Below are 27,924 nucleotides of genomic sequence, written 5' to 3'. Positions count from 1 at the left end.
CCACACCGGCAGCCAGCCCAAGCCCCGCCCCTGGGTCCTAACGCGAGGACCCCCGCGGGGGCTGTCCGAGGCTGCGCCGGACTCATCTCACTTTGCTTCCCATCCAGACAACCCCTCACTCGGACCTGCGCTGCGGCGCGGCCCCCTGACCTCGGAAATTCAGTCTCGGGCCGAGGTCCGCGGCCGTTGGACGAGGAGCAGTCGCGGCAGGCGGTGGGAAGGCTGCCCGGACGGAGGCGCTCGTGGTTCTCCACCATGGCGGCGGCGGTGCGCGCTGTGGGAATTCTCCCAGCGCTGTGTGGCGCGTCGGCGGGTGAGAGGCAGGACGCTGGGAGCAGGGGCTCTGAGCGGGGCGGGAGTGGGGGTTCGCCCGGGGCCTGCAGACACCCGGGTGGAAAGAAGCGAGAAGCCGCGGCCCCGGCCTCTCACGCCCGGCTCTTGTCCCGTTGGGACCTGCTGTGTGACCTTGCGCGCGTCCGCATCCTCTCTGGGTCGCAGGGCCCGGGTCTGTAAAGTGAGGGTGGACTGGACGCGGTCCAAAGTCTCTTTCAGTTCACGAGGCCGCTCGTGCATGCTCGGTTAAAAGGGGCAGGGTAGTGGCAGGCAAGCATCGCCTTCCCCGCGGGCGTGATCCACAGGTTCATTTGGTGATGTTGATGTGGGGTTCGAGGTGGATGGCGGCCAGCGAAGCTCGAAAGGCTCTCCTCCAGCTTGAGTCGGATAGGACTGTCAGTAGTTTTGCTTTTATTGTCCTCTCCCACCCCTAGTTGGTTGTTTGCAGCCCGAGGAAAGGCAATCTGCTATCCTCCAGCCTGATGTTTATCTCTAGGAACCACTTCGTAATTAATTTGACCTCTATTCGCTCTATTTTATCGTAAACCCACAATCCAGCATTCGTAATTCCGAAATCCAAAGATCTGTAAAAATCGAAAAGTTCTTTTTTGTAACTCATTTTGTTGGGAAACTTGACCTGCAATCGTTTGTCGGAAAATCTGACCTGAGCATTTTTTACTTTTGTTTATGTTGTGACCACCTCCTCCTTTTCCAAAGCCCCGATCAAATAGCACCTAGCATGTGTAGCTTTCTTTCATGAGCTCTTAGGTGTAGCAGGGACTGTCTTAAACTCTTTATGCTTTTTTCTTTGCTTCATCTTCACAATGCCTTTATTATTCCCATTTTACAGATGAGGGAATTAAGGCACACAGAGGTTGAGAAACTTGTTCAAGGTTAGGCTGGGAGGATGTCAGGTTTTTGCACCCACACCATCTGGCTCCAGAGCCTCTTTCTTTCTTTCTTTCCTTCTTTTTTTTTTTTTTTCTTTTTCTAGTGTATAAACTTTTTTTGGTAGTGGCTTTATTGGGATGTAATTTACATACCACAGGATTCATCTTCTTAAAGTATACAGTTCAGTGGTTTTTAGTGTATTCACAGAGCTGTGCAGCCATCACCACAATCAATTTTAGAACATTTTCATCACCCCAAAAAGAAACCCTGTACTCTTTTAGCTAGCATTCCCCCCGACCCCCATTGCCCCCAGCCCTGGGCAACCACTGTTCTACTTTTTTCTCGATAGTTTGCATGTTCTGGATATTTCATATAAATGGAATCATGTAATATGTGATCTTTTGTGACTGGCTTCTTTCACTTAGCATAATGTTTTCCAGATTTGTCCATGTTGTAGCATAAATCAGTAGTTAATTCCTTTTTATGGCTGAATAATATTCTGTTGTGTGTATATACCACATTTTGTGTATCTATTGAGCATTTGGGTTGTTTGTACCTTTTGGCTATTATGCCTAATGTGGCTGTAAATATTTGTGTGCAATGTTTTTGTATGTACATATATTTTCATTTCTCATGTGTATACACCTGGGAGTGGAATTGCTGGATCAAATGGCAACTCCATGTTTCACTTTTTGAGGAACTGCTACACTGTTTTCTAAAGTAGTTGTACCTTTTTACATTCCCACCAGCATGAGGATTTTTATTTCTCCACATCCTTGTCAACACTTGTTATTTTCTGTCTTTTTGACTGTAGTCATCCTAGTGGGTGTGAAGTGGTATCAATTTGTGGTTTTGATTTGCATTTCCCTGATGGCTAATGAACGTCTTTTTTTGTGCTTATTGGCCATTTCTATATGTTCTTTGGAGAAATGTCTATTCTAATCTAGATCCATTTTTAAACTGGCTGTCTTTTTATTAGTGAATTGTAAGAGTTCTTTATATTTTCTAGATACAAGTCCCTTGTCAGATAAATGATTTGTCAAATTTTCTCCCCATCTGTGTGTTGTCTTTTCATTTTCTTGATAGTGTCCTTTGAAACACAAAAGTTTTAAATTTGGATAAAGTCTGATTTACCTATTTTTGGTTTTTGTTGCTTATGCTTTTAGTGTCATATCTGAGAAACCACTGCAAAATCCAAGGTCATAATTATTTACCCTTATGTTTTACTCTAAAGGTTTTATAGTTTTTGCTCTTACCTTTAGGTCTTTGATCCATTTTGAGTTAAGTTTTATGTGTGGTATAAGTAGGGCTCCAACTTCATTCTTTTTGCATGTGGATACTCAGTTGTCCCAGCATCATTTGTTGGAAAGATTATTCTTTCTCCACTGGTTTTTCTTGGCGCCCTTTTCAAAAATTAGTGTCCAGTGAATGCTGTCAGAGCCTGTTCTGAAGTACTGTACTGTGTGAAGTGGTACACTGTACGGTTACAGCCTGGCGCTGCAGGGGCTCCTGATGAAAGAGGGGAGCAGAGTGCTGTGGGAATTGGGGAGCCTTCACCGAGAGGTGGTGTTTCAGGCAAACCAGGAGAAGCTGTCAGAGACACACTAAAGGATTCAAGAGCTGAGTGTGTTCCAGACTGACTGCGAGTCTCCTGCGGCCAGAGGGGGATGGAGAGGAGAGTGGTGGTGAGTCTGGTGTGGCCAGAGGGGGATGGAGAGGAGAGTGGTGGAGATGAGGCTGACGTGGAAGCTTGGGGCCAAGTCGCAGCCCTGTAGGTGATGCTGAATTTTGAATTTGTTCTGCAGATAGTAGGGAGCCAAAGAATGATATATCAGGGCTGTGCGGTGACTAGACTTGTAGTTTTAGAAAGACCTGCCTGTTACCAAAGGGAAAAGGGGAGGGGGGTAAATTAGGAGTTTGAAATAAGCAAAAAAAAAAAAAGAGAGAGAGAAGGGCCTGCTTGACAGCAGATGGTGAATTAGAGGGAGAGACACTGGAGGCAGACTGGAGACCTGTTCGGAGGAGACTGTCCTTACCGTGTGGCTGAGGGATGGAGCCTGAACAAAGAGGGGCAGTGAGACTGTAGGAGGGTGTGCAGCTGAGAGGTGGATTGATTTTTGAGGAGAATCTATAGGGCTTGGTAACAGGTCAGATGTGAGAGTGAAGGAGCCGATGTGATGTGATTTCATTTACTTGGGCAAGTGGTCATGGAGCCCAGAAATTACTCATTTACTTGTCTTGGTTATTTTATTCTATAGATAATACTATTCTTTAGGTGTTAAAAAATGTTCCTTTTCATGTAGAAATGGATCTTAATTTTTTTTTTTTTTTTTTTAATTTGTAGGTCATTTATGGTCCAGGCAGCTTTACGTAAACAGCTTTCCAACAGCTTCCATTTTGGCATTGAAGACTGTTCCCAGCAATGGTGAGATTTATTTATCTAACTACCTTTTCTTATAAGAGTTAGCGTTAAGAGTACTTTATGTAGTTTTTAAAAATGTAAAGGAATGAAGTACATTCTTTGTAATAGAAATGGATAAGGTCTAAAGAGTATTTTTCAAATTTTTAATGATTACAGCTGTTATAATTCAAGGCTTTAAAAAATAATAGCCATGATTTATTGAGTATTGACTTTGTCAGGTTAATAGTATGTTATCTTGGTTAATCGTCACACCAGTTGTTATGAGGAGTTGTTATTCCCATTTTACAGGTGCTGAAGTGAGTCTCTGAGAGGATAAGTGACTTGCTTAAGGTCACACAGCCAGTAATGGCAGGACTGGGTCCTGAGCTGTCTCGGATACTGTGATGTGTTCTCGAAACACAGTGTTTGTAGAAGGGGTGGGAAGAGTGCTGACTGGTAGAATGACCGCACAGTTCTCGGCTCCTCCACTTTCTGCCTGTGCAACCATGAACTAATGACACCCCTTGGACCCTCAGTTTCCTCTTCTATAAAATGAGGATGGTAGTTCCTACTTTAAAGATTGTTATCTTAAAATATTGTACTTCCGAAGAGTACTAAAAGGTTTATATCTTAAAGCCACTTCCCTTTTCTAGGCCTTCTCATCTTCCAGTGACACTTTAACTTCCATCTGGTTATATTTCTAAACAGATAGTGTATATACTTGTTCTTTTCTCTGTTAACATCGTTATGCTAGTTGAAGATTTAATTAGGCACCATCCCTGCTTTTTCTGAGCATAGTTGTAAGCACAGTTTTGGTTGAATCTATAGGCAGTTATGTATATGTTCTTCACAGCTGAGCTAGGTAGTACAGTTGACCCTGTATGACCAGAACGGGTTTGAACTGCACGGGTCCACTTATATGTGGATTTTTTTCAAGAAATAAGTACTACAGTACCATGCAATTCGAGGTTGGTTGAATCCAAGGATGTGGAATCGCAGATAGGGAAGGCCAACTATATATTATACGTGGATTTTTAACTGGCGGGGGGGTCAGTGCCCATCACCCTCACGCTGTTTAAGGGTCAGCTGTATTCTCTTATTACGTTTCCTTTCTCCTACAACATTTTCTTTTTCCTAGAGTTAGTAATTGCCTTGTTTTTAAAAAATTGCTTTGTATTCTTTGTACCTGCTGCAGTATTTTCCTAAAGGCTGCAACAGATTGGTCAGAAATAGCAATAATTTTTCTAAAATCCCTGAAACACATCACTAATTAACCAGTTTGATTTAATAGAAGAGATTTAAATTAGAAGGAAGAAATTCTTCATGGTGAAAACTGTTAAACACTGAAGTGAAACCTTCAAGGGCAGACTCTGTCTTTGAAGAAGTCCACCCAAGGGAGCTTCCTGGGCTTGACCCTCTGTGGACTCCATGCTATTCCTGAGACGGAGACTTCATGGTCCGAAATTAATAAGCATTCAAAGGATCAGAGCAAAATTGTCAATTGATCGTTGGTGGATGATAATCTGTAATTGAACTTCAAATGTGATTTAGCATGAGCTGCTGCCACCTCCTGTTTTAAAAAGCACAATGCAATTTGAGCAAACTCAGTTGTAGCAACAGTACATTAAAAGAGATTATTTCTGAACTCTGAAGTTGATTTCTTTCTACTTTTGACAGTTGGACCTTTGTAGGCTAACTACATTATTACTTGTGAATAGTATTTTGGTCTTTTGAAAAAGATTAAAGAATTCTAAATTTGATGGTAGTGATTTTTACACTCTTCAAGTATGTCAAGGATTGTAGTGCTAAACTACAAGAATAAATTCATGTGCACTTGATATTTTGTTGAAGATTGAGAAGGTTACAAGAAAAACTAAAATGTGTCCAACATAATGGGATTTAGAATGATTATTGAAGATCTGAATTTATTTAAAATGAAAAGCCAGTATTTTCTATGTACTTTTAATTGAGTAATTTACAAAGTAAGCTAATAGGTCCAGAGAGACCTCACTATGTCATCTGAGCCAGCCTCCAGAAGTTTTATTTTTTAAAGAAAGACTGTCCTCAAAATACGATTCTTAAAAGTTCAGGATTTTAGTGACTTATTTTTATTAGTAACAGTTAATTTTTTGGTGCTGGCAGTGTTTCTCCATAGGTGTGGAGCATCTAACAGAGTTTTATTCCATCTGTCTGCAGGCTCTTTGTCATCTCCAGGAACCAGAGACAACCGTCATTTTATCAGCTTGACCTGTGCGCTACAGACACAGTGCTGTATTTCTTCTCCCAGTAACTTGATGGGCCAACAGTATAGATTCTATAGTTTCTTCACTAAATGTACGTAGACTGGGCGCTAACTTCCCATTTCCTGAAACAGGAAAATAAAAGGTGCTTTTGTATCTTAATTTTTCTTTTTCCTCCTTAAATGAATTAACACTTCAGAGATTAATATATGATGTACAGGCATACCTCATTTTATTGCACTTCACTTTATTGTGCTTTGTGGATATTGCATTTTTTACATATTTAAGGTTTGTGGCAACCCTGCGTTGAACAAATCTATCTGCACCATTTTTTCCAACAGCATTTGTGTGTTGTCTCTGTGTCATATTTTGGTAATTCTTGCAATATCTCAAACTTCTTAGTTACTATTATATTTGATATGGTGATATGTGATCAGTGGTCTTTGATGTTGCTACTATGACTGGCTGAAGATTAGCATTTTTTAGCAGTAGAGTATTTTTTATTTTATTTTTTTTGAATATTTTTAAAATTAAAGTATATATATTGTTGTTTTAGACATAATGCTATTGCATGCTTAAGACTGCAGTATAGTATAAACATAACTTTTATATGCACTGGGAAACCAAAAAATTTGTGTGACTCACTTTATTGTGATATTTGCTTCGTCGCAGTGGTCTGGAACCAAACCCACAATATCTCCGAGGTACGCCTGTGCTATTAAAATAAAAATGTTCCTCCGTGTACCTCCTAGAATTATCTCACATGCTACCAGTTGTACTGTACTATACACACTTTTGGGAGTACTACTTTACTTTAATCCCCTCATTTGGGGCACCTGAGGTCTAAAGGACCTGTGGAATCCCTGGAATTCCAGGATGGAATTGTAGCCCAAATCCCTGCTGATTTAGATTCACACCAAGAATATACTCAAAATCTGTTTTCAGTTGCACTTTAGTTGAGGAGACAGGACTAATCAGGAAAAGTTAATTTTAAGTAGATGTTGTTTTGCTAAGATTACTCCTATCTGAGATAGTATTTGAGAGTCCAGTCTGAACTGAAATTAGCTTGTAATAAATGGAGATTAAATCCACAATTCAGCATTAGGCAAATTAAAAGAAATTAGGATTATAAAGCCAATTCATTTTAGACTATTTGGTAAATACAGAATCAAAAAGCAAAAAATGACTTGTAATCCTACTACCCTGAAATCCTGGATTTGCTGCTTTTTTCATGCAGCAGTACGCTATACATTTTCCCATGACAGTACATGGGCTTCTCCAGTGCAGTGTCATAACTGTAGAATATTTCATTGTGTGGGTACAGATCACTTTAATTTGGATTAAATTAAATAATGACCTACTAGGTCATTCGTGTAGCCATGCAGAAAAGAGGACCAGATGATGGGGAATTGCAAGTAACACAGTCTTCCTTGTATCAGAGGGTTTTGGTGTAAAGAGAGAAGAGAGGTGGGTAGAGTTGGAGCCATGAGGCTCTTCCTTGGTGCCCCCAGCCCCAGTGTTTTCTGAGAGCTGACTTTGTGCTTTGATGGTGGTGGTTGGGGGGTGTCGGGCGGGTGTATATCAGACTTACAGGCCTTTTTAAAAATAGTCTTTTCCCTGCCCTGAAAGGCCTTTTCTCTAACTCTTCTTGTTCTAGAGGTGCCCCTTGCCCTCTGAGACCTCTCACACCTGCCTCTGACTCTCCATTAGCCTCCCTTCTTCCTCAGTCATAGGACTCTGTACCCTTATGAGTTTATTGCTCCCAAGTCAGGGCGGGGTGGGGGTGAACTCAGTTGAAACCAGCATGGGGCTAGTTTTTGCTGTTTTAATAGGAAATAGTCTTTGACTTTCTAAATCTCTTCCAAGAAATAAAAAAAACCGTAATTTTTTCAAAACTCATTAAGATTTCCTAAAAATGTTTAACATTGTATTTATAAATCTATCCCTCTGCCATAGAGGGTCCACCATTAAATGCTGGAGTCTTTTAAATCTTCGTCTTAATATCGTTTCTTTTAAAATCGAATCCCTTTTAGTCTTAACGAGTGATTTGCTTATTCTGATTCTAAGAGAAACTGTAATTGATTGACCTCCTTATGCCTCCATTAAAAGTGCTCTCACTGTGAACTTTCAAGTTTTTGATGGTATTTATAGATACCATCATTTTTAAGCAATTAGGAAAGAAAGTCAGTCTTTAGTGAGACTTTAATTTGAGGTTGGTAATTTTATTTCAAACCTGTGGTTCTTTTAAAAGAATCAGTGTCAGTCTAAAGTTTGAAGTTAACCCTTTGCTTTGATCAGGGATACACAAAGCAGCATGTGATGTGGAAGCTTACTTACTTTTGTGAGCTTCAGTTATGCAGATCATCTGTAATAATACGTTTGTATTTTTAAACACAGGGTACTGTATAGCTATAAAGCATTAAAAAATATTATAAATCCAAAGCATTTTTCCCTTTTCATGTTATCTACCCAAAGGATCAAGGTGTAAGGCCTTTCAGGAAGCTAGCAGGTAGAACTTTCATTTTTATTTTTATTATTTTTTAAAATTTTTATTGGAGTATAGTTGCTTTACAATGTTGTGTTAGTTTCTACTGTACAGCAAAATGAATCAGCTATATGTATAATATATATCCCCTCTTTTTGGGATTTCCTTCCTATATAAGTCCCCACAGAGCATTGAGTAGAGTTCCCTGAGCTATACAGTAGGTTCTTATTAGTTATCTGTTTTATGCATAGTATCAATAGTGTATATATAGTGTATATATGTCAATCCCAATCTCCCAGTTCATCCCACCCCACCCCCCACTTTCCCCCCTTGGTATGGTAGAACTTTTAAAGCCTAAGGGCTCAGAAGAGGAGAATGAAGATACTCATTTGAGTTCTAGAATATGTTTAATATTTCAGGCATGTAGATATATGTATCTTAGATTTTTGACTAGTACAACATTTGTATGGCTCTGATTCTTTATTAAATTGGTAATGGAACAATCTGTGGTCATAAAATCAATTGGTGATCCTGTGAAAGGTAGAAGTCCTTGTGAAGACAATTTAAATCTAATAAACGACATAGCTATACCAATAAAATTCAGAAGTGGTCAAAAGTAAAGAATCTGAATATTCCACAAGTACAAAGGGGAAAATACTGCTTGCAATGTATGATAGAAAAAGATCTGGGGACCCTAGAAATTCACAAATGGAAATAAATCAGCAGTGTCAGGGTCTATATATAAAGAAAAAGACAACAACGATGATTTAAGAAATACACACCTACACATGCAGGTATTAACTATCAGACCTCTACATACTCATTCTTTCGCAAGTATTGGTTAGGCTATAATTAGAGTTGAAGGTGAATTTGGGCATCTCATTTTGAAGGATATACAGAGATGTTTAGGGCATTTACAGAATAGAGCAAACAATCCAAATTATTAAGATTTTTGGGTTCAAATTGCATTGTTGGTACTTTGGGCTAAGAGATCTGTATTTTGGAAGTCTAGTTAGTGATTATCTCAATAGTTATAATGGAGGCAAGAGGGCAGGGAAGAGACCAGTCACACAGTTGTTAAAATGTCTGGGAAACAAATCTACTGGAAAGTAACAGGGATTGAAATATGGTTGTCTTTTGTGGGGGAAGGCCATATTCTGTAAAAGGAGTAGAATCGCTTCCTCTTGGGCTTTCCAAATGCAACCATGTGATGTGTGCAAAGAATGTTTTAATTTTGCTTTCATTGCCGTAATGATATGTGACCCGACTTCTTCCAGCCTTTTGTATTCAACAGGAATAAATCAGTAGACCGTAGATCACTGCTTGAAGAAATTTTTTAAAACCTGTTTCTTTACAGTGACAGCAGATGAGCTGTGGAAAGGTGCCTTAGCAGAGAGTGGTGCTGGAACAAGAAAAGGAAGAGGCAAAAGAACTAAGAAAAAGAAAAGAAAGGATTTGAACAGGGGTCAGATCGTCGGTGAAGGTAAACTTGTTTATAAAAACAGCTAATGTGCTTTCTAAGATTTTTTCTCCAAAATTTTATAGATATTTTACAAACTAGAAGCATAAAACATTTCTCATGAAGGGTATTAGGTTCTGTGATTTTCGGGTCCAGCCAAATGGCTTATTGTCCCATGATTCAGGGAAAGGAAAATCCCATAGAAAGGGATTGATTCATTTAGTTATTCATTCAACAAGCCTTAAGTGCCCTTGTGTGGCATCTGCTGCAAAAGTCCCTATCCTCAAAGAACTTATGATTCAGAGGTAGAAGGTGGAATAACTGGAGAACTGGCTTAACTTTTTCTCTGAAGGGCCAGGTAGTAAATACTTTTTTAGCCTTATGAACCACATGGTCTCTGTTCCAACTATTCAACTCTGCTGTTGTAGCACAAGAACAGTCATAGACAATACATAACCGAATGGGCATACCTGTGTTCCAATAAAACTTTATTTACAAAAATAAGTGGTGGGCTAGGGCTTCCCTGGTGGCGCAGTGGTTGAGAGTCTGCCTGCCAATGCAGGGGACACAGGTTCGAGCCCTCGTCCGGGAACATCCCACATGCCACGGAGCAACTAAGCTCGTGCGCCACAACTACTGAGCCTGCGCTCTAGAGCCCACGAGCCATAACTACTGAAGCCTGCGCGCCTAGAGCCCGTGCTCCCCAACAAGAGAAGCCACCGGAATAAGAAGCCCATGCACCGCAACGAAGAGTAGCCCCTGCTCGCCACAACTAGAGGAAGCCCGCGTGCAGCAACGAAGACCCAACGCAGCCAAAAATAAATAAATAAATAAATTTATTAAAAAAAAAATAAGTGGTGGGGTAGGTTTGGATTGTGGGCCTTACTTTGCCAACTTCTGGAGCACATGATTGTTTATATTTATGTTTTTTAAAGAATAAAAATAGTATACTTGAATCAACATTCTTTACTGTGGTTGCTGACAAATTATCTTTGATAGTAATAGCCTTTTGGATGTAAAGAAAACACCTTTCGCTGCACTTGTAGCTGCTGCATGTCTACTTGGATGTTTTTCTCCATGACTTACCTTATATCTTTTTTATTTAGTTATTTTTTTAACATTTTAAACAATCATATATGTATGATTCTCAATTAAAAAAAATAGAGAAACCTAAAGTCCCCCTTGATGCCTTTATCTCCCCCAATCCCAGTTGCCTCCCCTAAGGAAACCACTGATTTCATTTTGATGTGTTTCCTTCTGACATTTTCTAATGCTTTTATATATATAAATACCCTAAAAGGAGTATACATTTTCTTTTAAAAATAATTAGATTATGTCATATGGTACATATTGTCGTATAATTTGCTTTTTTTCACTCAATAATAGGTCTTGGAAATTGTTCTGTATCAGAACCTATAGCGCTACCTTATTCTTTGAATTTAGTACAGAGTATTTCATAGGTTGGATATGCCGTAGTTCATTTTACTGTTCCAATATTGCTGGACATTTAGATTGTCTCTGTTTTTTGCCTTTACAAATAACACTTCAGTGGACATCCTTGTCCCAGCACACATATGCCTCATACCTGCATGGGAGTGTTTTTCTAGGCAATACCAGTAAGTGGAATTACTAGCTGTTACGGTAGATATGTTTAAAATTTTAATGGGGACTTCCCTGGTGGCGCAGTGGTTAGGAATCCGCCTGCCAATGCAGGGGACGTGGGTTCGAGCCCTGGTCCGGGAAGATCCCACATGCCGCGGTGCAACTAAGCCCGTGTGCCACAACTACTGAGCCTGTGCTCTACAGCCCGCGTGCCACAGCTACTGAAGCCTGCAAGCCTAGAGCCCATGCTCTGCAACAAGAGAGGCAACCACAATGAGCAGCCCGCGCACCGCAATGAAGAGTAGCCCCTGCTCACCGCAACTAGAGAAAGCCCGCACGCAGCAATGAAGACCCAACGCAGCCAAAAAAAAAATAAATTAAAAAAAAAAAAAATTTAATGAACAGTGCCAAGTGGCCTGTAGAGTGATTATGTTAGCTTAAGCTCCCACCAGCGGTATCATTATCTATATACACGTTGCCTGGCATTTTAATACTCAAGAAATGAATGCCTTTAAAAAATTCTTATTTATGTATGTTTTTAAACCTGCAGGGCGTTGTGGCTTCCTATGGCCTGGTCTGAATGTCCCTCTTATGAGAAATGGAGCTGTGCAGACCATTGCCCAAAGAAGCAAGGAAGAGCAGGAGAAGGTAGAGGCGGATATGGTCCGGCAGAGAGAAGAGTGGGAGTGGAAGAGGAAGATGAAGGTTAAACGGGAGCGAGGCTGGAGCGGAAACACGTGGGGAGGCGTCAGTCTTGGCCCTCCTGACCCTGGTTCCAGTGGAGGTAGCAGCGTCCTGGTTTTGCTTACATTGTGACAGAGAGAGCACTCCTACTTCTGGAATTCTTTGATATGATTCTATTTACTCGTCTGTTTAGATTGCCTTCTTCCTAAAAAGGATTTGAGCATCATTGAAGTAACTTCACATTATTACCCAGATGTATTTTATGGAGCACTAGAGGCCTGTAAGCCAAGAAGTATTCCACAAATAGGGGGCAAAGCACTGGGTTCTGGTGTCTTTATTGTGTGGCTTCTCACAGAGCATTTGAACATGGTGGTGTGCGTGGTGGCTCTATATAAGTCATCTGTGGGATGCAGTTTCCCAAATGCTGTTGGTCATGGGGCGTGGAGCAGCATGGCTTGGGAGTGCTATTTCGATAACAGAAGAAACCAAATAGTTGTCATTAAGCCTCATAGAAGTACACGTGAAATAAAAGTTGATAATACTTATCAGACTAAATTAGAGAACAAAGTCATCTCCCCACTGCTTCCTGAGTACCTAAAGAAGGAAAAATCATCTGAAATAGTCATTCTTGTCAATGAATAGGAGATGAAGAAATAGACAAGGGTTCGGCTGCTTGCTTTTAGTTTGGCTCAAAGAGGAGACGAGAGGTTGAGGTGGAGAGACTCAGGCCAGCGTGCTTAGGACTGAGCAGAATGCTTCCGTTGGGAGAATGAAGATACGGGAGGGAGAGGAAAAACCCATAAACTTACTAAGTCCCTAGTGAGGGCCCAGATTTAGAGTGCAGACAAATGGACGAACTTGTGATGGAAGAAAGGGCAGGGGACAGAGTCAGGTAAGCTGTGTTGGTGGTGGAAGGAGGGGGTGGGGCCTGTGTGAACGCTGTCTCTCCGGAGCCTTCAGTCAGTCTGTGAGGAGGAGGTGGGCAGGGATGAGCATGGCCACCCGAATATTTTGATGAAAAGGTAGGGTATCTGGGACGGGCCTCAAAGTTATCCAGTGGAGTGGGACTTGGACAGCGTTTAGAGGAAAGAAGATTGGCTCTGAGTTGATAATCGTTGAAGCTAGCTAATGGTACATAAGCTCACGTTTTGCTGTTTTTGGGGGGCGGTTTTTGCCTATGAATGTAAATTTTCTATAGTAAAAAGTCAATAAAAATAAAAGAACACAGAGAGTGTTTGAAATGGCTGCTGTGGTGAGAGGAGAGAGACCTAACTAAAAGGATGTAAAAGGCCAGCAGGCAGCAGGGAGGTCTTGACTGAGGTGGAGACCATGAGTTTTTAGTGGCCCAAGTGTGTCCCATGCTTTGACTTCTCTACAGCAGCACCTGGCAGGTCAGGTGTGCCCAGACAGCTGCGTTGATTCCATCCTGGATAGTGTGGTGGAGAGGGGAAGAGGTGAGGGACTTGAGGATATTCACAAGACCTGGTGGAAGTGTTGGACTGTGGTGTCTTGACTGAGTGGGAGAGACTGGAAGACCAGAGGGGTGATGGGGAAGGGGAACAGTGGTCGAGAGTCTGGAGGTGCTGGGGAGCCCCAAGGACCATCACCTTTGAGTCACTGAGTGAGAGCTGGAGAGGTAGGAGGATGCAGTCAGGGAGCTAGTGGTCGAGTTTATGAATTTAATGGTAGAACAGTTTCTGGTGAGGATGGAGGACCAGGGTGTTGCTTTGATAGTGGCACCAAAATACCTGAGATTCTTTCTTAGTTAAAAGTCAGTGATGGTGCCTATGTTAAAAAATGCTTTCATACACTAATTATATAGACACATTTATCTGTATACCTGTTTCTTTTCTCCCTACAGAAACATATGATGATTTCGATACCAGGATACTTGAGGTGGGCATGCTGAATAAAATACCCAGTTAAGCCTTCCGAGAAGTTGGGATGGACAGAGTGGGGTGGGTGGAGAGGGTAAGAGGAACAGTGAGGAAAAGCCTTTGATGCATGACTTTTTCTGAGCTACAGAGCTGCTTTGGGTAAGGAAGTAATGAAACTTTAATTTCAGTTACTTGGTCATATTGGCTTTTCTGACTGCTGCCCTTTTGGGGGGCCACCCATTAAGGTCTCAAGACAAAGCAACTTCAGTGGTATTGTTGATAACAGAATTTGGAGATTGCATTTAAATTTCCTCCTTCTTAAAGCAAAGGTTGCAGTAGCAATTTCTCCTTGAATTCAGTGTATCTGACACTCAGTTCAGCGGGCAGAGATTGAGGGGAGCCATGGGAAGGGTAGAAAGCTTGGAGTTACTGTGTACGTCCAGCTCTTGGTGGGGGAATGATCTGCTGGGCTGCTTGTAGGCCCTTGAAACTGAAGCTTGTATCAGGTAAACTGCAATCACTCTTTGCAGGGTGTTTCCTAAAATAGTCAACTTCCCTTTGAGCTAGTGCTGCATACTTAGTGTTGAATGCCATATGGAATAATCACGTATTGAGTTTGTGATTGAATGTGTATATTGTTTCTTCAATATCAGTTGCATTACAGAGTTTAAGATATATTTACAAGTATTTTAAGTCTCTGGGTCCTAGTTTACACCCTTTTGAAATTAATTCCTTTGAAGAACTCTTGTCTATGTGGGAGATTTCCTGTAAGATTATCCACGGGAGTGGGCTTGAGCTCCCTTTTCTTACCTTATGGGAAAGGGGCTGCCGTGTAAGCAGTTTAGTTAACAGTTTCATAGTTCTTGGTAAACTTATAAACATGCCGAAAAATGCAGATTTTCTTGTAGTTCATAATAAGCAGGTATTTCCAAATTTTCTATTTTCAGTTGAGCTTAACCCATAGAGATCCAGTCCTGTGCTAATTATCTCTATACACTGCATTTTATCATTTCTAAGATGGACATTTTTTCATATTTTAACATCTCTGATATTGGGATGTGATTGATTGACTGATTGATTGATTTTTGGCTGCTCCACGCAGCTTGTTATATCTTGGTTCCCCGACCAGGGATGGAACCCGGGCCCCAGCAGTGAGAGCGCCAAGTCCGAACCACTGGACCGCCAGGGAATTCGAAGGATGTGTTTTTATAATCAATTAGTTATAAACTATGTCAAAGTTTAATCAGCAACTTTTTATCTTTCTGTGGTGCGTTCATTAAAATAGGGTGTATTGAGTTTTACAGTTTCAAATCCTTTAAAAGTTGTCTCAGTCAAACTTTCTAACAAGCCTGTGAAATAAGAAGAGAAAGCCTTACTTCCATTTTACTCCTGAAGAAACAGTGCAGGTGGAGGTTTCCCACTGGAGAAAGTGTGCTGTTGGTGCTCGTGGGATTGAGGGATGATGTGTGTATTCACCACGTGTGCCTATGTGTGTGTGAGGAGGTCACTCCAGTTCCCTACTTCAGAATTCTCTTAAGGTGTAATATTTATGAAACATTTTCTTTTAGGTGAGGAATGTTTTCAATATGACAGCAAAAGAGGGAAGAAAGAGATCAGTCCGTGTCCTGGTTGCTGTGGGGAATGGCAGAGGAGCTGCAGGTGAATGGGGGTGTGATCATATACGAAGAGCTGGTGGTGGAGGGACAGCCGTGGCCTGGGCTCAGCCGTGGAGTCAGTGGGTTCAGGCTTTTTTGACTAATTAAATCTTTCAGCGGCTTGGGCTCACAAACCTTGTGGTAAACCCATATAATCCCGTAGAGGCAAAAGAAAGATCTTCCTACATCTGCCTTTTTCCATGAAGACAATGAATATTTTAAAAGGCTTAAGACACTATTGTTTATGTATAATAGTGAAAAACGAGGGGGAGGGAAAAACACTAAATGTTCACAATAGGGACACAGTTACAAGAAGAGTATAGCTATACATTGTAATAGTCTATAGCCATTAAAGAATTATGGAAAATTACTTACAAAATAATGGTAAGTCAAACGAACAGACAAACAAAAACCCACTTCGTATAAAACTGTGTAACATAATCCCAATTTTTTAAAAGTATGTTTATATGCAAAGAAAAGACTGTGAAGGATTGGAAGGATATACACTGAAAAGATTAAAAATGTTTAATTAGTATGTTTGCCAATCATTTAAATTTCTTCTTGATACTTTTCTCTAAAGTTTCCATAGTGAACATCTGTTTTTGAAATGTATACATGAATACATTTCAAAAGGGAAAGAAAAGTGGAAGGAAAAATGGAAAACTGCCTATTTAAATCCATACTGACACTTTCAAAACAACTACTACCTATAGATAGTATGTTGCCAGAGGAAACCACTCTTAACAGTTACTTTTATATCTTTTCAGAAATTCTTTCTTCATATATCTTCTTTTTTTAAAAAAATAAGTTTATTTATTTATTTATTTTTGGCTGTGTTGGGTCTTCGTTTCTGTACGAGGGCTTTCTCTAGTTGTGGCAAGCGGGGGCCACTCTTCATCGCGGTGCGCGGGCCTCTCACTGTCACGGCCTCTCTTGTTGTGGAGCACAGGCTCCAGACGCGCAGGCTCAGTAGTTGTGGCTCACGGGCCTAGTTGCTCCGCGGCATGTGGGATCTTCCCAGACCAGGGCACGAACCCGTGTCCCCTGCATTGGCAGGCAGATTCTCAACCACTGCACCACCAGGGAAGCCCTCCATATATCTTTTTAAAAAAATTTATACAAAGGGTCATATTATATCCATAATTTTATAGCTTGTTTTTCTTGCTTAGTATTATACCCAGAGATTTATATATTAGCATAAATGGATTCCCCCTCATTTTTTTGTATTGACTGCATAGTGTTCCATTGTATGGATAAACATAATTTTTGTAACCTTTTCCCTATTGCTGAATATTTATGTTGTTTACACTTTTTTTTTTTTTTTTTTTTTACTATTTATAAAAACAGTGAGCTTCTTGTACGTGTCATATGTTGTACTTTTGCAAGCATATCGATAGGGGAAATTTCTTGCAGTGAAATTGCTGCCTCTAAGTTACATACATTTGAAATGTTGATGAGTATTGCCAGATTGCCCTCCCAAAAGGCTGCATCCGTTTATGTTTATCTGCACCATCACACCCTTGCCAGTCCTGGATAGAGTCAGACTTTACTGATTGTAAGTAAGTGATGATATGAAACATAACTCTTAGTTTTGATCTGTATTTCTTTAGTTATGAGAGTTAGGACACCATTTTACATGTCTGTTGGCCATTATAATTTCCTTTTTGAGATCTGTTAGTTCACGTGTTTCACCCATTTTCTGTTGGGTGATTATTCTCATTGATTTTCCTCTTTGTATGTTAAGGACATTAGCCCTTTATCTATCATATATTTTGACTTAGTTTTAAATTTTTTCCACACGAAAGTTTTTAAATCACAGAAGCTTTACACCTTTATATAGCAAGTAAGTTCACCCATATATTCCTCAAGGACTTACATGGTTTAATTTGTTTTTTTCAAACTAGTAATTGTAATCCACAGCCCCTTTTGCCCCAGCTTCTCAGATGTCTTGCATATCTCATGGAACAGTACTGTCTTATGTTACTTTTCTGTGTATAATTTAAAAACAATACATTCTTCAAAATAAATAATGGTGATAGCAAATAATGCAAACATTTTCTTAACTTGTGGTAAACCTCATTTCACAGGATTAAGCATTTACAAACTCAGGAATCACTGATTTTTATTTCCGGGTTAACTGAAATCTGAATTGCGTTTGAAAGTTCCACTGAAATCATGGTTTTACTCTGTAGCAGTGTATGTTTTTTTCCCAACTTTTCTGGTTATTTTAATCTGTTTTCAGAATTCGTGAAAACCATTTACCTTATTAATTTAGCATGGTTAGGGTTTTTTTGGGTTTTTCGTTTGTTTTTTTATTCAGTGTAGTTTTATCTAGAAATTTATAAAAGGTAATGTTATGCATCTAACCTTGAATTTCACAGGTACATTCAAATGTAATGTTTCCAAAATGCCCCAAAACAAAGAAGCAAATTTCTGTAGCCTCATGCTTTGTCATTTGTTTTGGATAGCGGGTTTTCTGTGGGCAGAAGAAAGATGAACTACTGTGAAATGTTGCAGGAACTGAAACTTGAAATGTGGTAAAAGACATTATGTGCCAAATTTATGCCCCTTTTCATATTTTTGCTTTTTCTTTTAAAGGTTTTGCCATTGGGAAAGCCGCTGAACGGGCAGATGCTTTCAGAAAAGTATGTACATTTTTCCTTTGTTAACAGTAAAAGACCAATAAGCTATGTGCTAGACATTGTGGGAACCACAAAAAAATACTTACTGTCAATGGTTACTTACTTACTGTCAAATACTTAACTGGCAAAGGTTACTTATCTCAGAAAAAGCAATTTCAGAAGTGCCTGTATTCTTGCATCATTTCTATCAGACTTGCAACTGCTTACCAAAATTACGAGACAACAGGGAACGTTTGAACACTGTCAAAGATATTAAGGAATTGTTTGGGGTTTTTTTTCTGGTGTGATAGTGATGTTATACTTATGGTTTTTTTTTTTTTTTTTTAATTAAATCCTTAGCTTTTAGAAGTATATACTGAAATTTTTGTGTAAATTTGAAATTTTCCATAATAAAATATTTTATAAAAGGTATTTTTTGAAATCCCTGAGGAAAGGTAAATTCTAACAATAGATTTAAGGAATATATTTTCCTTCTTTCTTTCAGGCAAAGAACAAGGCAGTTCACTATTTGCATTATATAGAACGATATGAAGACCATACAAGTGAGTTTTAATCTTTTCTTTTAAAATTTGCAGGATTATACTTGTTTCATTTATGTGTGGCAATATATCTCTGTGGGTGTTTCTGTGTTTCCCTGCTTGTTACTGCATTCTTACATATAAATATATAAAATGTAGAAACAAACTTTCTCTCCTGAGAAGGTTACTAATGAGTGAAATCGGAGTTTGTTACTCATCCTTGGCCAACGTGTGGTGGCTGCTTAGGGTAGTATTGGTTGCTTTGTGATATTTGCAAGGGCATTAAAGCTATACCCCTAACCCTTCTTATGTTTATGTTTTTACTCTCCAGTATACCATGATATTTCTTTAACATTTAAAAGGACGCATATCAAGATGAAGAAACAACCCAGAGGTAACTAAAAAAACTCATAATTTGTTGAAGATAAAGCAGAGAAACTGTACCAATTTCATCCTGCCCTCTATTTTTGCTCACCTTTACCTGATCTCATTTTGAAAACACCAAAATGGAAAGGCCTAAGTTAGATTTAAGAAGATTGAGGCTTTGGGGAACTAAAAAGCAGTCATCCTACCCAGGCTCTCATGATTACACACACTTCCGGGGTAATTGTAGGTGGGAAGAGCACATAATGAATAAGAAACAGTAACTGAGTGAGTGAATAGTTGGGTTTGTAGTGGGAACATTGGTTACTCCTAGACAATTCATTGATGCTACTAGATGGTTCTTTTTTTTTTTTTTTTTTTTTAATTTTATTTATTTATTTATTTTTGGCTGTGTTGGGTCTTTGTTGCTGTGCGTGGGTTTTCTCTAGTTGCGGTGAGCGGGGGCTACTCTTGGTTGTGGTGGCTTCTCTTGTTGCAGAGCACGGGGCTCTAGGCTCGCGGGTTTCAGTAATTGTGGTGCGTGGGATTAGTTGCTCTGCGGCATGTGGGATCTTCCCAGACCGGGGATCGAACCCGTTTCCCCTGCACTGGCAGGCAGATTCTTTTTTTTTTTTAATAAATTTATTTATTTAGTTCTGGCTGCGTTTGGTCTTCGTTGCTGCACATGGGCTTTCTTTAGTTGCGGCGAGCAGGGGCTACTCTTCGTTGCGGTGTGCGGGCTTCTCGTTGCAGTGGCTTCTCTTGTTGCGGAGCACGGGCTCTAGGCGCACGGGCTTCAGTAGTTGTGGCACGCGGGCTCAGTAGTTGTGGCTCACGGGCTTAGTTGCTCCACAGCATGTGGGATCTTCCCGGACCAGGGATCGAACCCACGTCCCCTGCATCGGCAGGCAGATTCTCAACCACTGCGCCACCAGGGAAGTCCCAGGTGGTTCTTTTCTTATAGCTTATTCAGTTCCACTCATTTATTCTCATCATCAAGTACTGATTGAACATCTTCTGTGAACCAGGTGCTACACTGAGCTCTGAGGTTCCAGAGATGGACCATCTTCCTGTCTTGGAAAGAGCAAGCAGGCAGAGTTCAGGGTTATGGAGCTGTGCCAGTCATGCCCAATGGTCTCGAGGTGTGGAATTATTGAACATACTGATTTGTGTTTCACCAGTGGTTCTACAGTAAAAATGATGTCATATAACTCTAGGTATACTTAGAAGGTCTGAATCAGAAGATAAAATATTATACAGTATTTAAATTTTTCATGTCAAAGCTTCTCGTACAGCTTTGCTAGAGCTATGGCATGGAAATAAACTAAGAGAAAAAATATCAAATACAGTATTAGTTGTATTAATTGTATTTAATACCAATTGTATTAGTGCACCAGAACTTGCCTTCTGCTTTAAAGTCATAATTAATCATTCATATGCCAGATAAAAACCATTTATCTTATTATTAGAAAAAGTATTGAGTTGAACACTTAGACATTAAGGTTTAGACCTGTGCTAAGGTGTGTCCCATGTGGTAGTTGCAGCCTGTGTGGCTATGGAGCACTTGAAGTGTGGCTTCTGAGAGACCCTGTAAGTGTCAAACACCACCAGATTTCAAAGACTTAGTATAAAAAAAAAAAAGAAATATCTCAAAAATATTATTGTGTTGATTACATGTTCAAATGATAATGTTTTAGACGTATTGGGTTAATAAAATATATTACTAAAATCAATTTTACCTGTTTTTTAAAAAACCTATCTGCGAGAGAATTTAAAATCATATATATGGCTTACATTTGTGGCTTGCGTCATGTTTTTGTTAGACATGTTACTTTGGATACATCTTTATCTGAATGATTTTGGAAAGACTGCTACAATTTTAATTGCAGAAGTTACCTTTTTTATCTTCCCTGTCTTCTAATTAAAGCTGTAATTTTCAGTGCTGCCTTTAAGGCATGTGCTGAGTTTCATGCCTGGCTAATCAGAATGTTAGAGTCTAAATTTGGGCTTTTTCTCTGCATCATTCCTACCTGCATTTGCCAGGTGCTGATCTAGGCTCTGGGGATACAGCAGTAAGCAAACAATATCCTGGCTCTCATGGAACTCGCATTCTGCTGAGGGGCAACATTGGATAACGAGTTCGGCTGAGTGCTTGAAAGCAGCCATCAGGGTCTGGTTTGCAGGGGAGGGCACGGGGAGGGAGGAAGGAGGCCACCTTCACTAGTGTGGTCAGGGAAGGTCTCCTTGAGGAGGACGTATCTGAGTGAGACATTGAAGGTAAGAAGGGGTCATGCAGGGAGAGCAGGCTGAGGGAAACACTGAGTGCAAAGTCCTTGCGGTGGGAAGGCCAGCACGCGGAGGGTGGTGTCTCTGGATGAAGTCGGTGAGGTGTCAGTCACAAAGGGCTTTGAAGGCCGTGGAGTTCTTTGTTACAGTCAACCCTTGAACAGCACGTGTTTGAACTGCTCGAGTCCACTTATACTCTGCTTTTTTTCTAAATACTACAGTGCTTCACGGTCCGTGGCTGGTTGAATCCATGGATGTGGGACCTTGGATATGGAGAAACTGAGGACATGGAGGGCCGACTATAAGTTAGACTCAGATTTTCCACTGTGTGGAGGGTTGGCTCCCCTAACCTCCACACTGTTCAGGGGTCAACTGTACTTATTTTAATTCAAGGAACAGTGGGAAGTGAAGGGCTTTAAATGGGGAGTGATGTGTTTGCTTTGTGTTTTTAAAGCTCTCCCTAGGGAAGGGATTACAGGTAGACAAGAGTAGGGCGAATGGCTGGAGGGGAAACCACCCAAGATGTAGAGGCCAGCAAGGAGGTGAGAAGGATGGGCCAGTAGCTAGGAGGAAATCTGGGAGAGGGTGTGTTACCGAAGCTAAAAGAGTTTTTCCAGGAGGAAGTGGATGTCTCTGCTCAGTGCAACTGAGCATTCAGGGAGGGTGAGAACAGATGTGTCCCTCGAGTCTTAGTTAACATGGACATGGGGCGCCAAGAACCTTCAGCCATCTCTGTTAATCTTAACAGCCCTGTTTTTTTTTGCCCGTATGTTTAAGAAACTTATATATTATTTCTTTAATCCTTATAACATCTCATTTAAATAAGTGTCATTGTGGAAGTTAAATAAGTTGTGAAGGGTCACTCAGCTGGGAAGTGGTGAAGCCGGAACATGAACCAGCATCCCCTAAACCCAGAGCTGGAAGCCCCGCGAAGCCAGCAGGTGATGCCGCCTGCACTGTGGGCAGTGGGCAGGTGTTTGACTTGTTTTTCCTCTTTCTAGGCTATGGCCTCCGCTGCCACCGGGCCATCATCACCATCTGCCGGCTCATTGGCATCAAAGACATGTATGCCAAGGTCTCTGGCTCCGTCAACATGCTTAACCTCACCCGGGGCCTCTTCCACGGGCTCTCCCGCCAGGTAACTCTTCCCTGGGCTCTGAAACAGAAGGGCTAGTTTGTATTTCATTTGTGTGCTCTGAGACCACCATCTCCTGGGCCGTCCTGGAGTCGCTCTCGGGCCACCTGAGGACTGGGCATTCTTTGTTGTCTTTGGCTGCATCAGGTTAGTTAATCCAGCTGACGAGTTAGTTCATGAGAATTATCCTATAAAAAAATATTCCATGGGTGTTTTGAAGTTTTAAAATTAAGTATTTTTAAAAGCCAGTGATTATAATCTGTTTTATTATGGAAAGAATACCTGCTTGTTCCAAAGCTCCAACAACATAAAGATGTAAAGTAAAAAGAGAAAGTCTCTTTCCTTACTTCGTCAGTTCCTTTGGAACTGGGGTGAAGCTCCTTGGGTACCTCTACTCGAGAGCGGCCTTCAATTGAAGCACAGTCAGTTTTCATGTCACCTGTATAGGTAGTTCAGAGGGACATCTGAGTCAGTAGGAATATGAACATTAGTAGTTCAGGTTATTTCTCCACATAAATGGGAGCTCTGGGCCCCTGCCCAGCTCACCCCCTCAGCCTCGGCTAGGCTCACAATCACTCCGGCGGTAGGGAGGAAGGGCTGTCACTGCACGGGGCGCCCCCTCCTGGGCTGCCTCTCTGCCAGCTCGGCGGGGCTGGCTTGTCCCTTGAAAGGATGGGTGGACCTTAGCAGAGCTGGGTGAGCAGAAAGACAACCAGGTTCAAGAGACATTTGCTGACCTCCATTTGCTGAGGACTTTGACAGGCTTCCTGACAGAGTGTGATGGCTGTTTCTGAATAAAGTGATCCATGGCATAATTGTAGCCGTCTCTGTTTAAAACAGGAAAATTAATTGAAAGAAAAAGCTTTGCTTAAAAAACCTTTTTTGAACAGCTGTGTTCATTTGTGTGTGTGTGTGTGTGTGTGTGTGTGTGTTTGTGTGTATGTTACTACTATCTAAAACGTCCTTCAAAAGCACTTCTAAATTTACACTTACTGTTAAGAGGTTTAATTGTTTGATGTAGTAGCTAAGATATTTGTTTTAGATAGGTCATATTTATGGTCAAGTAGACCTGTTCTAAAATGCCATCAGCTATAAAAATTTGCATTGTGCTACTCAAAGAAAAAAAATGACACCAGTGTAAGCAACATGCCACTGATTATAAGACACTCCAATTTAAATTATGTTGTTTTTGTTTTATGAATCAGCTCTTCTCTTTTCTAATTTCAAATGTATATAGAATTAGAATGGTGCAAGGTGCACATAAAGTCTGGAAACATGAGATTGTACATTTCTCATGGTATTTTAGGTATTTTAATGTACTATCAATAAACCATCTATTGAGTTTATTCGCCTTTTTCTGACTTTTATGGCTACCTTCTGTTATGAATCCCCATGGCTCTCTTACACAGAATTCAATAGTTAGCAACTCGTGGCCAGTTTTGTTTCTCTAAACCACCCCCAACCAGCCCTAGTATTTTGAACCAAATCTCATATATCAATTTATTTCACTCATAAATATTTTATCATGTAGCTCTAAGAGATAAGGATTAAAAAGGACCCGACAATACTACTATCATACCTAAAAAATTAACAGTAACGAGATATCAAACATCTAGTCAGTGTTCATAGAAATGTATCCATTTGTCAGATTTAAAAAATTTTTTTAAATTAATTAATTTATTTATTTTTGGCTGCTTTGGGTCTTCGTTGCTGTGCATGGGCTTTCTCTAGTTGAGGCAAGCGGGGGCGACTCTTTCACTGCAGTGCGCAGGCTTCTTATTGCGGTGGCTTCTCTTGTTGCGGAGCACGGGCTCTAGGCGCACAGCTTTCAGTAGTTGTGGCACGTGGGCTCAGTAGTTGTGGCTCTCCGGCTCTAGAGCGCAGGCTCAGTAGTTGTGGCGCATGGGCTTAGTTGCTCTGCGGCATGTGGGATCTTCCCGGACCAGGGCTCAAACCCGTGTCCCCTGCATTGGCAGGCGGATTCTTAACCACTGCGCCACCAGGGAAGCCCTAAAAAATTTTTTTTAATACAATTTGTTTGAATCAGGTTGCAGAAAAGGTCCATACATTTTAAATCTTTGCTGTCTTTTAAGTCACTTTTAATCTGTAAGTTCCCCTCTTTTTTTTTCCTTGCATTTTTTTATTGTTGGAGAAATCAGGTTGTTTGTCCCAGTCTGGTGCTAAATATCTGAGGATCCTTAACATCTTCTCTCCCTGCATGTCCTATAAATTGGTAGCTAGAGCTGGGACACGATGAGGTTCAGGTTCAGTTTTGGGCACAGTATGGCACATGATCAGGAGGGTTAGGAAGGCAAGAGACCAGAGGCCAAGGCCCTTCCTTTATCCCACTTAGGGGTGGGGAGACGAGGCTGAGATGATTCCGCCCACAGCAGGTCACCATAGTTTAGCCGCAGCAAGTTCCTGCTCTTTAAGTTACAGACTTAAGTTTATTGTGGTTTTTTTTTTTTTTTAAAGTAAAATCTTGTTTTTAATCACTCTTAAATAATCCAGTAAGCAAATAAACTTGCTATTATATTACCTGGGCCATGTTTCCTGCTGTAATAATCACCCTCAGTTAATGAATTTTCAGGAGTTGCTACATTTTAATCAACCAAACAGTTTTGGCCATGCAAGATGAGTATCAGGGGTGGACCACGTTAGTCCAACCTCATAGACCTAACCTCGTGTTCTCAATTTGGTCGTGCCCAGGAGACCCATCAACAGCTGGCTGACAAGAAGAGTCTCCACGTTGTGGAATTCCGGGAGGAATGTGGCCCTCTGCCCATCGTGGTTGCCTCCCCCAAGGGGGCCTTGAGAAAGGATCCGGAGCCGGAACATGAGGTTCCAGACATCAAACTGGACTGGGAAGAAGTGAAGGCTGCACAGGGTATGAAGCGCTCTGTGTGGTCAAGTTTAAAGAGAGCCGCCACCTAGGCCTTCTTCTGGCCTGGCTCAGCCTGGCATCTCTTGCTTCTGGCACCTGGGAGAGACTCAACCCCTCACACTTTGGATTGCCACTTTTTCTTTTTTTTTTTTTTTAAGGAAAGGCCAACCTTACATTTCTTTATTGACAAACAACAAATAATTATAGATTTAATTTATTGAGCATGTCGTATATACCAATTACTGTGATAGGAACTTTACATACATATCTTAGTTAAAAACTACTTTAAATATTCATTTAAGCTAGCAAATTAGGGAGGCAGGGCTTCTAGTCTGACCTAATAAAAAATAATATGCAGTCAAGTTATAGTTACTTGACTGTAGTCACACAGCTAGAAAGTAGAGGAAAATGGGCAAACTTTGTTCTTTTTGGCTCTAGAAATTCTCCTTTTTAGTAAACCTCTTTGTATCGATGTTTTAGTGGTTGCTCTAGGTATTACGTTATACCTATATCACTTATCACCAGTCTACTGGTGTTGACTTTTTACCAGTTTGAAGTATAGGAATCTTACTTCCCTTTAAATCCCTTTACCCTCACCTGTTTCTATAATTGTTTTAAAATTTCCTCTGCCTACACTGAGAACCACATTAGACAACATTATAGTTTTGCTTCAACCATGAAACATAATATAAAAAACTAAAGAAGAAAAAAAAAAAAATAGCCTATTGTATTTACCCATGTTTTTGCTCTTTCAGTCGTTTGTTCTGTCCTGACATTCCGAGAGTCCTTTTGTCATTTTGAGTGGGGAAAAGCCAAGTTCCCCTCCTGTGTGTCTCCTTAACTCTCACAGTACTACCACACTCCCAGCACTTCTGACAGCAGATGTGGGGGGTTTCCCCTCACCGAGCAATCCTCTGCAACACCAGCTGCATGTCCTACAATTTAACTCAGTTCTGACACTGTCTACCTGGAGGTAACATCAAATTCCACTGGTTAAAGGCTCAGTCCCACAAGACTGCCCCCACCCCACTTCACACCAATTGCAAGTCCGGTTGTCACCTGTGCTTCTGACTCATCAGCTGTAAATCAGAGGTTCCCATGACTCCCTCATTGTGTTTGATTAATTTGCTAGAGTGGCTCACAAAACTTAGGAATACAGTTTATTTATTGCCTACCAGTTTATTATAAAAGGTATGATAAAGGATACAGATGAACTTCCAGATGGAAGAGAGACAGAATTTTAAAATTTTCATGAAGTCTAATTTGTCTGTTTTTCTTTTGTTGCCTGTATCTTTGGTGTTCTATACAAGTAATTATTGCTAAATCCAGTGTTGTGAAGCTTTTGTCCTATGTTTTCTTCTAAGAGTTTTATAGTTTTGGGTCTTACATTTAGGCCTTTGATTTCTTTTGAGTTTGTTTTTGTGTATGGTGTTAGAGATCAACTTCATTCTTTTGCATGTGGATATCCAGTTTTCCCAGCAACATTTGTTGAAAACACTGTCCTTTCCCCATTGAATGGTCTTGGCACCTCTGTCAAAAATCATTCAACCATATATACAAAGGATTACTTCTGGGCTCTCTATTCTATTCCATTGGTTTACATGTCTGTCTTTATGCCGGTACCACACTGTTTTGGTGACTATAGCTTTGCTGGATATTTTGAAATCAGGAAGTATGAGTCTTTCCGTTTTGTTCTTCTTTTTCAAGATTGTTTTGGCTAGTCAGGTGTCCCTTGAAATTCCATATGAATTTTAGGATGGGTATTTCTGTTTCTGCAAAAAATATCTTTGGGATATTGATAGGGATTGCATTGAATCTGTAGATCACTTTGGGTAGTACTGACATCTTAACAATATTGAGTCTTCCAATCCATGAACGTGGGTATGTGTTCACTTATTTACATCTTCTTTAATTTCTTTTAGCAATGTTTTATAGTTTTCATTGTACTTTCACTTCCTTGGTTAAATTAATTCCTAAGTATTTTATTCTTTTTGATGCCATTTTAAATGAAATTGCTTTTGTAATTTCCATTTGATAAGGGATATTGGTCTATAGTTTTCTTGTAGTGTCTTTGGCTTTTCTATCAGGGTAATGCTAGTCTCATAGAATGAGCTAGGAAGTATTCCCCCCTCTTCAATTTTTTGGGGAAAGTTTGAGAAAGATTAATATTAATTCATCTTTAAATGTTTGATAGAATTCAACAGTGAAGCCACCAGGTCTAGGGGTTTTCTTTGTTAGGAGATTTTTGATTACCTACTTAATCTCCTCCGTAGTTATAGGTCTATTCATATTTTCTATTTCTTCATGATTTAGTTTTGGTAGGTTTTGTGTTTTTATGAATTTGTTCATTTCATCTAGCTTACCCAATTTATTGGTGTACAACTGTCCAGTATACTCTCTTATAACCCTTTTTATTTCTATAGAATCAGTATTAACAACCTTACTTTTATTTCTAATTTTTTAGTAATT

The 27,924-nt window shown here is 40.3% G+C and overlaps 1 protein-coding gene across 1 annotated transcript; it reads left to right on the top strand.

Annotated features, from left to right (window-relative positions):
- Positions 1 to 112: 112 nt before the first annotated feature.
- On the top strand, positions 113 to 27,887 carry MRPS5 (mitochondrial ribosomal protein S5). The gene is made up of 12 exons (XM_068564295.1): positions 113 to 313; positions 3,569 to 3,649; positions 5,822 to 5,959; positions 9,708 to 9,833; positions 11,962 to 12,195; positions 13,957 to 13,991; positions 15,541 to 15,631; positions 18,226 to 18,272; positions 18,754 to 18,811; positions 19,119 to 19,181; positions 22,438 to 22,574; positions 25,281 to 27,887. The coding sequence occupies exons 1-12, from the start codon at positions 256 to 258 to the stop codon at positions 25,503 to 25,505; spliced, it is 1,293 nt and encodes a 430-aa protein (XP_068420396.1). The 5' UTR covers positions 113 to 255; the 3' UTR covers positions 25,506 to 27,887.
- Positions 27,888 to 27,924: the final 37 nt, after the last annotated feature.

This window comes from Eschrichtius robustus, chromosome 15 (assembly GCF_028021215.1).
Source record: "Eschrichtius robustus isolate mEscRob2 chromosome 15, mEscRob2.pri, whole genome shotgun sequence".
Classification (NCBI taxonomy): Eukaryota; Metazoa; Chordata; class Mammalia; order Artiodactyla; family Eschrichtiidae; genus Eschrichtius; species Eschrichtius robustus.
This window is presented reverse-complemented; position numbering and strand designations above follow the sequence as displayed.

Excerpts from the sequence above, each read along its gene's own strand:
- MRPS5 (XM_068564295.1), top strand. The coding sequence starts at position 256 with ATGGCGGCGGCGGTGCGCGCTGTGGGAATTCTCCCAGCGCTGTGTGGC. Across the intron at positions 12,196-13,956 it reads TGACCCTGGTTCCAGTGGAG|AAACATATGATGATTTCGAT; the intron begins GTAGCAGCGTCC and ends TTCTCCCTACAG. Across the intron at positions 13,992-15,540 it reads TCGATACCAGGATACTTGAG|GTGAGGAATGTTTTCAATAT; the intron begins GTGGGCATGCTG and ends ATTTTCTTTTAG.